The 13,322-nt window shown below is 41.6% G+C and overlaps 1 protein-coding gene across 1 annotated transcript in view; it reads left to right on the top strand.

The window, feature by feature from the left end:
* The first annotated feature begins 330 nt into the window (after window positions 1-330).
* LOC124040372 (lysine-specific demethylase 7A-like) overlaps window positions 331-13,322 on the top strand; it is an 87,730-nt gene continuing 74,738 nt past the window's right edge. The window contains exons 1-5 of the mRNA XM_046357552.1: window positions 331-585; window positions 1,304-1,358; window positions 1,869-1,924; window positions 2,546-2,622; window positions 2,799-2,957. Of these exons, the coding sequence (XP_046213508.1) occupies window positions 331-585; window positions 1,304-1,358; window positions 1,869-1,924; window positions 2,546-2,622; window positions 2,799-2,957 (602 nt within the window). The remainder of the gene's footprint in view (window positions 586-1,303; window positions 1,359-1,868; window positions 1,925-2,545; window positions 2,623-2,798; window positions 2,958-13,322) is intronic.

Genomic DNA, 13,322 nt, shown 5'->3' with positions numbered 1-13,322 from the left:
AAGTTTTTTGAAGCGCCCTCTATTGATTGTTTGGGTAGGTTTCGTAAAGTAGACCTTATAGCTATAGCTGACCATTATGGATTTGTTGTCCCTGAGAAAGTCCTAAAGGCTGAGCTTTTGGTGCTAGTCAGGGAGGGTTTAGTGAGAGAACGGATTCTCTCATTGCAAGGAGAGGAGACGGGTAGACCTTCTGATGCCAAGTCAGAGGATAGGGCGGAGGAAGGGGTTCCTCGTACCCCTTTTACATTGCCCCGATTCAATCCTTTATCTTCTGCTTCGGGTCGTTCAGATGGGACTGCTAGGCTGAAGGTGAGGCTGGCTCGGTTAGAAATGGAGCAAAAAGATAAAGAGAAACAGATGAATTTTGAACTTGAAATTAGGAAAATAGAAGCTGACAAGGAGGTGAGGATCCGACAACTGGAGCTAGATGCTGGCTCCAGTGCGACTACACAAGCTGCTCATCATCAAGCCCACTTCGATGTGAGTAAAAACATAGCTTTAGTCCCTCAATTCCGAGAGTCGGAAGTTGATTCTTATTTCTCTGCGTTTGAGCGTGTGGCCGCTGCGCTGCATTGGCCACTCGAGGTTTGGCCGCTCCTGTTACAATGTAAATTGTCTGGGAAAGCCCAGGAAGTAGTAGCTGCTCTCTCCCTGGAAGACAGTTTACACTACGATACAGTTAAAACTACAGTGTTGCGGGCTTATGAGTTGGTGCCTGAAGCTTATAGGCATCGCTTCAGGAACCACAAAAAAACATCTCACCGTACATTTGTTGAATTTGCAAGAGACAAAGAGTCTCTGTTTAGTCGCTGGTGTTCAGCCAGCAAAGCTAACACCTTTGCTGATATTAGGGAGTTGATGCTGTTGGAGGACTTTCAAAGCAACCTCCCAGATAGAATTGTAGTTCATTTAAATGAACGGAAAGTGGTGACATTGGCCCAAGCAGCAGTGTTGGCAGATGAGTACGCTTTGACACACAAGACTGTCTTTGGTGCACCACGTTTTGAAGGCCGGATGATTACGTCATCAGTTCCTCGTTGAGATCGCTTTTCCTCTGACAACCCTAAGCCTTTTCATGAAATCTGTGAATGTTTTTACTGTCACCAAAAGGGTCACGTGATTGCGGACTGCCCAGTTTTGAAAAATAAACCGAAACAGTCCCTGTCACCGTCCCCAAAAATGAAAAGTTTGGGTTTAGTCAAGTCTTTGGCTCGTCCATTGGATCGAGTTATTGATTCAGCATTTCAGAAACCGGATCCTGTCTATGCTCCATTTATCTCTGCCGGTTGTGTTTCCTTAACAGGAGAACAAGCTGGTCAACAACCTATCCAAATCCTATGAGACACCGGGGCGACGCAGTCAGTAATCGTTACTGATGCTTTACCCTGGTCTCCTGAAACATATTGTGGCTCGCATGTCATATTACAGGGGATAGAGACAAAAACAGTACCTGTACCATTACACTGGGTCCACTTAGTGTCAGACTTGGTATCAGGACGTTTCCGTGTTGGTGTAGTGTCTACACTGCCAGTAAAAGGAGTCACATTGCTACTAGGGAATGATATTGCTGGTGGTAATGTCACTCCTGTGTTAGAGGTAGTAGACAACCCAGAAATCAGAACTATGGATGAGAAATTGGTTCAAGCATTTCCACATGTTTTTCCTGCTTGTGTGAATGAGGGCACAATCTCGCAAGCTAGGAGATGTGGTGGATTTGGCTAGTTCCATTTTTGAGAACGTTGAAGTAGAAGACAATGCACCGAGTATGCCTTCTGCAATGCCGACAGTTTTTACCCCCGTAAAAACTAAGGCAGGGGAAAAATAAATTGCGTCCCAATTACATGACATTCTTTTGTCTGTCACCCCAGAGAAGGTGATTGAATGTCAAAAAGAAGACACCAGTCTTCGCAAGTGTTTTGCTTCGGTAATTTCCATTGAGGAAGCTAAAACTAGAGAGACCGCCTACTTTATGGAAGCAGGAGTTTTGATGTGTAAATGGGCATCTAATGACACCATTAATGACTAGAGTGAAGTGTGTCAAGTGGTTGTACCTACACCGTTCCGACAGCAGGTGCTGTCATTCGCCCATGACCAGGCGTGGTCTGGACACTTGGGGATCACAAAGACTTATAACCGGGTCCTTCGTCATTTCTTCTGGCCAAGTTTGAAGTCTGACGTGGTCCAATTTTGTAAAACATGTCACATATGTCAACTCACTGGGAAAGTGAATCAAACAGTTCCTCGAGCGCCGCTCTGCCCGATTCCTGTGGTGGGGGAACCGTTTGAAAGAGTGATAATTGATTGTGTAGGTCCATTGCCGAAAACCAGGTCAGGTAACCAGTGCCTACTAACAATAATGTGCAGTGCTACTCGATACCCAGAGGCTATTCCTCTCCGTACTATAACGGCTAAGACTGTGGTGAAGGCACTAGTGAAGTTCTTCTCTACGTTTGGACTCCCTAAAGTAATCCAAACTGATCAGGGATCCAACTTCATGTCTAAACTGTTTTCAAATGTGTTAAAGACATTGTGTATTTCCCATCAGGTCTCCAGTCCGTATCATCCAGAGAGTCAAGGGGCTCTAGAACGCTGGCATCAGACGCTGAAGGCAATGCTACGCAAGTATTGTATGGATACCAGTACTGATTGGGATGAGGGGTGCCCTGTGTCCTATTTGCTATAAGGGAAACGATACAAGAGTCCTTAGGGTTCAGCCCTGCTGACCTTGTGTTTGGACACACCCCACGGGGTCCGCTGAAAGTTTTGAAGGAGCATATCATATCTCCTACACTTTGTAGTGCCCCAGTGCTTGCCGCCCCCAACTTTGACAAACCTTTTAAATTGGAGGTAGATGCTAGTATAGTGGGGGTGGGTGCGGTTCTCTTACAGGAAGATGAAGACGGAGTGGATCGGCCCGTCAGTTTCTTCTCCCGTAAGTTCAACTCGTGTCAGTCAAGGTACTCTACAATTGAACAAGAGACGCTGGCTTTATTGCTTGCCTTACAGTTCTTTGAGGTATATGTGGGCTCCAGTGCCTTGCCTGTAATGGTCTTCACAGACCATAATCCGTTGGTGTTCTTGAAACAAATGTACAACCAGAACCGCCGCCTTATGGCATGGGCTCTGATTGTACAAGGATATAATGTACAGATCGCTTATGTGAAGGGCTCGGTGAATGTGGTTGCTGACGCTCTGTCACGGGTTTACTAACTGGGGATGCGTTGGCTTTTGTTATTGCAAAACTAGGCCTCGTCAAGACTCAGCTGTCTCCAGTTACACATTCATTCTGAAGCTATATAAAAGCCAGTGTTCTGTTCAGGAGAGAGATTTTGCTGGAGGTAGATTTGCTAGAGATTTTGGAGGTAGGGATTGCTGAGAGATGTTTGCTGGGAGTTTTGCATAGTCATTGCATAGAGATGGCTGGGAGGTCATTGCAGAGAGATTTTGCTAGAGGTTGATTTTGCTGGGAGTTCATTGCTGGGAAGTTGGTATGTTCAGTGAGTTTGTTTGCTCAGATAGAGCTTATTTGATGTCCTTTGTTTCTTAGTTTGTTTGAGAAATTATTTGTTCTCCTGTTTCATTTGTTCCCAGGGGAGAAGGGGAAGGCACCTAGGGAGTGCTTAGGCAAGAGGCCCGCGGGCATACATATACCCGTAGCATATTCGCTGTCTAGGCACACCAGGTAAGACCTGGGCGGACCACCCCCTGTATTTTGGTTAGGGCACCAGGTGGTGCTAAATTAGGTAAGTAGTGGGTAGGCAGGTAAGATAGGAGAGGGGGGGCTTTGAGATTTACTTTCTTTGCTTTGGTTCCGTCCAGCCCCTTTTCCCCATATTACCGTGTAAAGGAATAAAGTCCTTGTAAACGGTACCACATTCTGCCTGTTGTCATTCTTACTTGCACCTACAGTCCATACCTTTTTCACTTCACGGAGAGTTTAGTTGTAGCAGGGTGTTGCGTTCCCTCTTCATAGAGGCGTGCGTAACAGAGATATACAGTGAACGGTTGAAAAGCATGCATTTGGTTTTATTAGTGTTTAGGAGCAGTTGGAGGCTACGGAAGGAGTGTTGTATGGCATTGAAGCTCGTTTGGAGGTCAGTTAACACAGTGTCCAAAGAAGGGCCAGATGTATACAGAATGGTGTCATCTGCGTAGAGGTGGATCATGGAATCACCCGCAGCAAGAGCGGCATCGTGGATAAATACAGAGAAAAGAGTCGCCCCGAGAATTGAACCCTGTGGTACCCCCATAGAGACTGCCAGAGGTCCGGACAACAGGCCCTCCGATTTGACATACTGAACTCTGTCTGAGTAGTTGGTGAACCAGGCGAGGCAGTCATTTGAGAAACCAAGGCTATTGAGTCTGCCAATAAGAATACGGTGATTGACAGAGTCAAAAGCCTTGGCCAGGTCGATGAAGACGGCTGCACAGTACTGTCTTGTATTGATGGCGGTTAAGATATCGTTTAGAACCTTGAGCGTGGCTGAGGTGCACCCGTGACCAGCTCGGAAACCGGATTGCACAGCGGAAAAATTACGGTGGGATTCAAAATGGTCAGTGATCTGTTTATTAACTTGGCTTTCAAAGACTTTAGATTTGCAGGGCAGGATAAATATAGGTCTATAGCAGTTTGGGTCTAGAGTGTCACCCCCTTTGAAGAGGGGGATGACCGCAGCAGCCTTCCAATCTTTAGGGATCTCGGACGATACGAAAGAGAGGTTGAACAGGCTGATACTAAGGATTGCAACAATGGTGGCGGATAGTTTTAGAAAGAGAGGGTCCAGATTGTCTAGCCCAGCTGATTTGTACGGGTCCAGGTTTTGCAGCTCTTTCAGAACATCTGCTATCTGGATTTGGGCGAAGGAGAAGCTGGAGAGGCTTGAGCAAGTAGCTGTGATGGGTGCGGAGCTGTTGGCCGGGGTTGGGGTAGCCAGGAGGAAAAATTGAATTTAATGTTATTATTAAACATAAAACAACAATTACAGTTACTATGCCATTCACACTGTCACTCGGCATTAGTTAGACCAGGGATTTGCAAACATTTTCCTGGAGAGCAACTGTCTTGTAAGTTCTCACTCTAACAGGTGAGCTTGATTAGGGTTCAGTTGGATTAATAACATATAGGATGGTAGCTCTCTAGGTCCAGGCTTTGAGAACCATGGGTTATGCATAACATTACCTCCTCAGATAATCTGTGCAGAAAAGTATCGAAAAGAGACCTCTGATTCCAGGGACTCTCAGTGACCAACGTGCGAAAATCAACCGCTGCCACACAATGGGACTTTTGATGTAAGTCAAGCAGTTTACTGGCCTCCTTTCTCCCAGATACCGGAGATTCAAATATATTCTCACCTCTGCCATGAATTCCTACAGATGACCACAAATGGCAGATTGTTGCTCCCAAACTGCCGTAGCCCAGGAGAGTGCCCTTCCTGACATCAACGTAATAATATACGCCAGCTTCGATCGGTCTGAAGGAAACGAAGATAGCTGTAGCTCATAAATAAGCGTGCACTGAGAAAGAAAACCCTGGCAGGTACCAGGATTCCCCAAATATCGCTCCAGAAGAGGTAAGCAGGGCTCTCGGGGAGCTGGGATAGGCTGTACAAACTCACCACAGATAGGGAAAAAGTTACTGGGTGATTGTTTTTTTTCAGAGGTGGCAGGCAGCCTCTGAGCTAACTTCTTGATTTGCTCCATAATAGCCTTTAACCCATGGCCGTGGTGTTCCGTCAAGGAACTGAGCCCTTCCTAAAGGCTCTGTAACAACTCCTCATGTCTCCCAATGGTGGCGCCATGCAGGGAGACAGCGTGGCGGAGATGGTCCAAGTCTGCTGGGTCTGTCATGGCCAGTTCGAACTATCAAGGCACAAGGCGAGACCCAGATGCAGACACAGGAGGCAGATGGTTGGAGTCTTAAAATGTTTATTAATCCAAAAGGGGTAGGCAAGAGAATGGTTGTGTTCAGGCAAAAGGTCAAAACAAGTTCAGAGTCCAATAGGTACCGAAGGGCAGGCAGATTCAAGGTCAGGGTAGGCAGGATGATCAGGTAGTTGGGAAAGTAGTCCAGAGTAAGGCAGTGGTTAAAAACTGGAGGACTAACAAAAGACAATAGAAAAGGAGTACAGGGAAAACACGGTGGTTGACTTGACTAAACATACAAGACGAAATGGCACAGGGAGACAGGATAAATACACTGGGGAAACTAAGCGACACCTGGAGGGGGTGGAGACAATCACAGGGACAGGTGAAACAGATCAGGGCGTGACAATTTAACTGTACTAGAATGCTTAAAAGGCCGCAAAAAAATTAAATATCGGTTATTGGTATCGTGTTTTTTGTCAAGGAAAATATCGGATATGGATATCGAGCAAAAATGGCATATCGGTGCATCCCTACTTTGTTTACTTCCTCTCTTGAAGACCAATAGTAAGAGCGATCATTCGTCTCGCATCCTATAATTATAATTATTAATTTTAGAGGCACGAAGAAGAGTATCTACTGGATTACAGACTATATGGAAGACCATTGCGCTAGCACAAAGTTTTTTTTATTTTTTTATTTTTTTTACATTAAACAACACATTTGTTTGGCAATTCAATGCAGAGACACCAAGTGTTGTTTATGTAACAATAAATACACATTGTTTAATACATTTTAGGTAATATCGGACATTTTGCCTTTTGATATAAAAGTACAGAAATCTAAATATACAAACAATAGACCTAAAAACGGGCTGACAAACAGCCAGACAGGTGGTCAAAAAGGGCCCCGAAGTGTTTTTGGGTGAACTTCCCCTTTAAGTGCCCTGTGTGCTCTGCTGAAATACCTGGAAGAGGTAAAGAGGGGCATGTTTACCGAGTCACCTCTCCAGTTCTGGCAGGCAAGGATGACTGTTTATCCAAAGCTGTTTCCTGTGTCACTGGATATGGTTTCTGCCACTGCATCCCAAACGCTCGTGGGGAGAATATTCTCTGTCTGTGCACAACTGTCATCAGGCTTGAGAAACCGAACTAACACCTCTCTGGAACATTGAGTCTTCTTGAAGATGAACCAGAAAATCTTGTTTGGTTGAACAGAAACACACACAAGCTGGCTGTGAACTGATAGATTTGTGAAGAACTGATGTATTGCTTATGTTTTTTTCTGTTGTTGCAGCTGTTTTTATTAACTGTATTTGAAGGGGTTAGTCAATGATACATGTTTAATATTACATAAACATAACAGGTCAAATGTGCCATGACTTCATCTGTTGTTTTTTCCTCTCTCTTTCTGTCAAATAAAGGTAAAAGGTACTTGATTCTCCTTACAACTATTACTAAAGTTAAAAAAACATTGGATTGGTGTAAAAATGGGCAAGAGTTTCCTCCTTATTTCTTGCACCAGTCTAGGCGCATATCCTTTAAATCCAAGTCACATTAGGCTCGATTAATAATTGAAACCTAACCAAACCTATATCATGGGCATGGAGTTATATGGAGTCCTCTAGTGACCAAAAGCCTGTGTTTGCATGGGCAGCGCCATTGAGGACTTTCGCCATTTTGACAACACATAAATCGCTCCTAGCCTCCCACGCATAGGCTACTTTCTGTCCCTAACACTAAAACTAAAATTGAAACTAACTAATATAAAAATGTAAAGGTTTTTAGTAAATCATGTCTGAAAAATAACTAAAACTAAACTGAATTTCAAATACAAATCTACAAATTAATAGAAATAAACACTAATATTAAATCACAAAACGGTAATAAGTTTGCTTATACCGAAGTTGTTTCACTGCATTTTTGGACAAAGGCTCTTATCAATGTAAAGGGAAAGGAATGGAGAGACAGTACTGTAGGTGCTCGAGCAGGCAAAGTGCAGAGGAAGACATGAACACACACACACACACACACACACACACACACACACACACACACACACACACACACACACACACACACACACACACACACACACACACACACACACACACACACACACACACACACACACACACACACACACACACACACACACACACACACACACACACACACACACACACACATATAATCATAAGTACTGTATACATCAGCCAAAACCTTTCATCACATACTGAATACCATAGTTTTGATTGGACTGCATAAACCCTCAATATCTTTGAGCTAATTAAGACCAAAGATTTATAACAAAATAAGATTGGTCTGATGCCCAAAATAACTTGATATATACGTGCTTGTATCACAACTTCCTATCTGATTCAAGGACAATTGGTGTAAAATAGACAGAAGAAGATGAGCAATAAGGACACTAGGACAGGTTTTCCCTAGTTAGATTACTTTGGGATTGCGGTTGATTAACAAGAATGAAACAATTCAACAATTCCTGTGTTTCTGACCTCCAGGTTTTAGTTTCTAAGTAAGAAAAAATGTAAATGCAGGACAATCACAAAACAGGCTAATTTATATGTAATTATAATTAATTTTCTTCTTTCAAAAGTCCTTTAAGATGTAAAGGACTAACAAAATTATCAGAAAGTAACACAAGACAATATCACAATTGTCAACAACTTTGTCATGAATAGGTACTATAATTGAATTAATTTTGTTTGCAAACAATTTCCTGTGTAACCTATTTTTGTGTCCTCTGTTCTGCATATTTCAGATTATAATAAAAGCTAATTCTATCCTGTCCAACAATTACCTCCAACAGTCAACAGACATTGATTTGCTGTTTTCCATTCTGGCTACTAGATTAGCATGTTAATATTGACCTGTTTTGGTGACTGACAGTTCCAATACAAACAGCCTGAAATCTGAGTCATGAAATTCACATAAATTCATCCTTCCAGATTAGGGATAAAGATCTCATCCTTCAATAGAGATAAACATAGGATCCCACACCTGCTCTGCTACTCAGGTTTAACATCTGCTCTCTGCCTGAAGTAGTGGGCTAGCTAACTCCTGTCCTGTAAAATGTTCTGTTAACAAAAGCCAGTTAGGGACACACTGTTGCTTAACAGGTTTATTGTGACATGCTCTGTGCAGGACAAAGTGCGATAATGACAGAGTGTGTAGTATGGTGGTACTTAGTTGTTCACCGAATAAAGAGAACAAAAAAAGAGAATGTTAAGCAGGAACTTTTTTTTAAACACACAAAAAAGAACTGTCTAAACATAGATTGCCTCCCATTCCTAAAAATCCTCTCAAGAAAGAAACATAGAATACCAAGAACCAGACGAGCATACAACATTTGGTTCAATCACTGTGTCAGCCCACTTCTAAAGAGGAATGTAAATGCCACTCAGGTATCGCACTATAAAGCTGAGGTGCAAATGATTGTGGGTAGGCTACCTGTGGAGGTCAAAAAATGGTAAATGATTGATTATGCCCTGAAAATGCTGTGGCAGCTGTGTCTGGTCTGAAGACATTTATGTGACCTGTTTAGCTGCAACATTAATAAGATGGAGAACTGTCAACTATGAGTAGTATCCCATTAGCTGGTTGGTGAAGACATACGGTACAATCATCATTAGTGTTACTCTCGAGCCTTCAAAGGATCTGTAGCTGTGGCACAAATCATGTTAGCACTTGACAATGTGCGTTCTAATGAAATGTGTGGTTTATAAAAAGGAAACTAGCTTGCTCTGCACCTAGCCCTGCAGTATGGATGATTGTACATCCAAACAAATGCAGTTTAGAAAAAGTCTGTGTTTAATAGCAGGAGTTGCCCCTCCAGAAGTCTGAGAATTGTGAATTTTTCAAACACCTGAAACAGCTTTTTCCTGCAATCTAGAGCCATAATCATTATGCATAGATTATCTAAGCATACATCTTTACCTGTTCAACTGCCATTTTAATTAATGATGCACATATTCGTTAAAAACTGTTATCCCTTATGAATTTAGTACAACTTCCACACAGTGTTGCACAGTATACCGAAACTTCAGTACTTTTCGATACTAGAACATGAAAAACGTTTCGGTACTAGAATTTTTGTAACTTTTGGTACTTCTGTCAAATGTGTCTCACGGATCAAGCCTGTCTTGCAGCACAGCCGACCCTTTATTATAGTGGGCACCGTGACTGCTCCACTTACTCACTGCCATCCTACACTGGGAGTCTGGGCTGCATCATGTTAGTTAATTACTCATGCTTCAGTGAAGATAAAACACTTGAATAATAAGACACTAAATGTAGAAATGTTGAAACTTAATTCCTGTTCTCAAAACAATGTCCATACAGGCTATAACACATTTCAATCGAAGAAGATACAGGTAGCTTCCAGCTTTGTAGGCTGCTCTGCTAGATTACAGCTGAAGCTAACATCAATGCACTACCCTAGTACTTTGTTGTGGAAGGCAAACCATAATTCATAAAGGGAGACAGATTGTTTGTGATCTGTAGCACCATGAAATCAGCCAAAACAAGCTCAATAAATCAATGCATGCACAAACTCCTATTGAATATGCATTCACCTGCATTGTGGATACATTTTTTGCATTATGTTATGTAGTTAGAATGGTAAAAACAAAGTCAAATTGAGTGCATAATTAATTAATTAATGCATTCATGGCTGTCTATGATAAATGTTTAATGTAAAAGTAATTCAAATGTAATGATATTGAACTCAAAAGATGCCCAACGATTGAACAAAGCAGTAACTGTGTTTATCTGTCTGAATCAAGTGCCATTCTGTGACTTTGGCTAGCATACCTTATTTTTTGCCATGGTATCGAGTATAGTGATGGTATCAAGTATAGTGATACTAAATCTGGTATCGAAGTCAAACTTCTGGTATCATGAAAACACTACTGGTATATAGTATCATAAAGTATTTTAGCAACCTTGCCAACAGGCATGCCAGCTGAAATAGACAAGCTACTCTAACTTGATTGACAGCCTGAAAAGGCTTGGTAGCTAGTTATGAGTTTGGGAGATTGAAAACCTATCTAGCTGGCTAGCTTTTTATTTTTATTTCACATTTATTGAACCAGGTAGGCCAGTTGAGCACAAGTTCTCATTTACAACTGCCACCTGGCCAAGATAAAGCAAAGCAGTGTGACAAAAACAACAACACAGTTACACATGGAATAAACAAACGTACAGTCAATAACACAATAGAAACATCTGTATACAGTGTGAGCAAATGAAGTAAGGAGGTAAGGCAATAAATAGGCCAATAGTGGTTAAGTAATTACAATTTAGCCATTTACACTGGAGTGATATATGTGCAGATGAGGATGTGCAACTAGAAATACTGGTGTGCAAAAGAGTAGAAAAACAAAAACAAATATGGGGATGAGGTAAGAAGTTGGTTGGATGGGCTATGTACAGATGGGCTGTGTACAGCTGCAGCGATTGGTAAGCTGCTCTGACAATTGATGCTTAAAGTTTGTGAGGGAGATATAAGTCTCCAACTTCAGTGATTTTTGTAATTCGTTCCAGTCATTGGCAGCAGAGAACTGGAAGGAAAGGCGACCAAAGTAGGTGTTGGCTTTGGAGATGACCAGCTAAAGCCAACTTCATAAGATTTACAGAGAAACAAGAAGGAATCAATAGGCTACATACCTTGATCAAATTAATTTACAAACATACCTCCTGCTTGTCCTGCTACAATCAACTCAACACTCTCTATGCTCCTCCATTGACGATACTGTCTGCACACACTAGAGTATTTAGCGTCCTGCCTAGCATATCTTTACATCGTGGTCATCTTGCAAGGAACCACTTAGGGATGGATTGAAATTCACAGAATGGTTACCTGGAGGAAAATGGGGGAGGGTCATGCTTTTCAATTTCAGTCAAGGGGAGTGTTGAGTAGAATTTAAATCTAGTCCAGGGGAGTCTCATGTGATATGTAGTTGATGAAATGTCAATGTTGTTTAGAATTACTTGCTTATTAGGCTATATATTGATGTGTGCCTGATGCTGCCCCTGCTGTGTAGTGCTAAGGTGGCAGTTAAGGAGGAGATCAAATGCTTTCTTCAGATTTATTTAATTTATTAGGCCTAGTCCAAAAAAATTCACTATCTTGCGCGTGACCTTGCCTATGTTTTGTTCAGTTTGAGAAGGAGCAAGCGAAGATGAGAAGGAGGACCGGAGGTCAACTGATCGCTTGCGACCATTATAATTGATTTTATTCAAAACAAGATGTTCCTTGCCCATAATGTAGTTTTTGACCTCACAATAACCCAGATTTTTAGTAATTTACATTGTGGTCCTGAAACTTGAAGCTACAGCCGCTGCGAAATCAATCGGAAAAGGACAGCTCATGGTTCTGAAAGTAGGCATAATTAATTTCAACCATCATTTTAATTAGACTTAACTAAAAACAAGAGGACTTTGTGTTGGAGCCTATTTCTTCCTATTTAAGAAATAAGAGGTAGGTCTACCTATTTGACAGATGAAATTAGGTCATAGGCTGCTATATCAATAGATTTTAGTAAATAAAATGGGAAAACATATTTGAAAGAAAATAAAATGGATCTGATTATATAAAGTGATCTATAACAGCGCTTTGGTCCGCAAAGCTTAATGCTAGAAACAAGCTGTAAAATATCCGGGAAAGACATGACATATGGGGATATCATTATTTAGTTTCTTTGACATTCAGAGGCTTACTTTGCTTGGGCAGTAATTTAATTCTGTCACTATCAACTGATTATGCTATTCACTTTCTGTACAATACAAGATGTTAAAACCTAGACAGTTTTTAGGGAAACACTTGTGACCTCCTCTCGTTTGATTAAGCAACAAGAAGAAGAATAGCCAGGAGATGAAGCTTACATTTTTCTGCGTCGGTAGGCCTGCTCTTTTGGTAGGCCTAACTTTTCAAAGTACCATGCTCAGATTCCTAATGACTTCTCAGATGTAATTATTTGCAAACAGGGATAGTTTAATTGTAAACAGGACACACTGATTTGGCATTAGAGAAATATGATAAGATGAACACATATGCCTATCTCTCCATTCATTCTTAGCCTATAATATCAGTCATTTGTGTGGTATAAAAACAAATCTGGTATGTAAAATGACATAGAACTGCATCAAATGCTTATAAAAGGCAGTCAGGGTGCCAGGCAAAGAGTGGCAGGTAGCCTAGCACTTAAGAACGTTGGGCCAGTAACTGAATGGTCGGCGGTTTGAATCCCCCAGCAGACTAGGTGAAAAATCTGTCAATATGCCCTTGAGCAAAGCCCTTAACCCTAATTGCTCTGGATAAGAGTGTTTGCTAAATTACTCAAATGTAAATCCCTCTGCAAAATACTTATATTATTTTTTTAATAATTATGATATATGGTTTATAAAAAGGGTTTAAAAATTAAGTTCAGTAATTCA

Source organism: Oncorhynchus gorbuscha, linkage group LG01, assembly GCF_021184085.1.
Source record: "Oncorhynchus gorbuscha isolate QuinsamMale2020 ecotype Even-year linkage group LG01, OgorEven_v1.0, whole genome shotgun sequence".
In the NCBI taxonomy this organism is placed as follows: Eukaryota; Metazoa; Chordata; class Actinopteri; order Salmoniformes; family Salmonidae; genus Oncorhynchus; species Oncorhynchus gorbuscha.
Note: the sequence above shows the minus strand (reverse complement) of the source record. Positions and strands in the feature narration are given on the sequence as shown.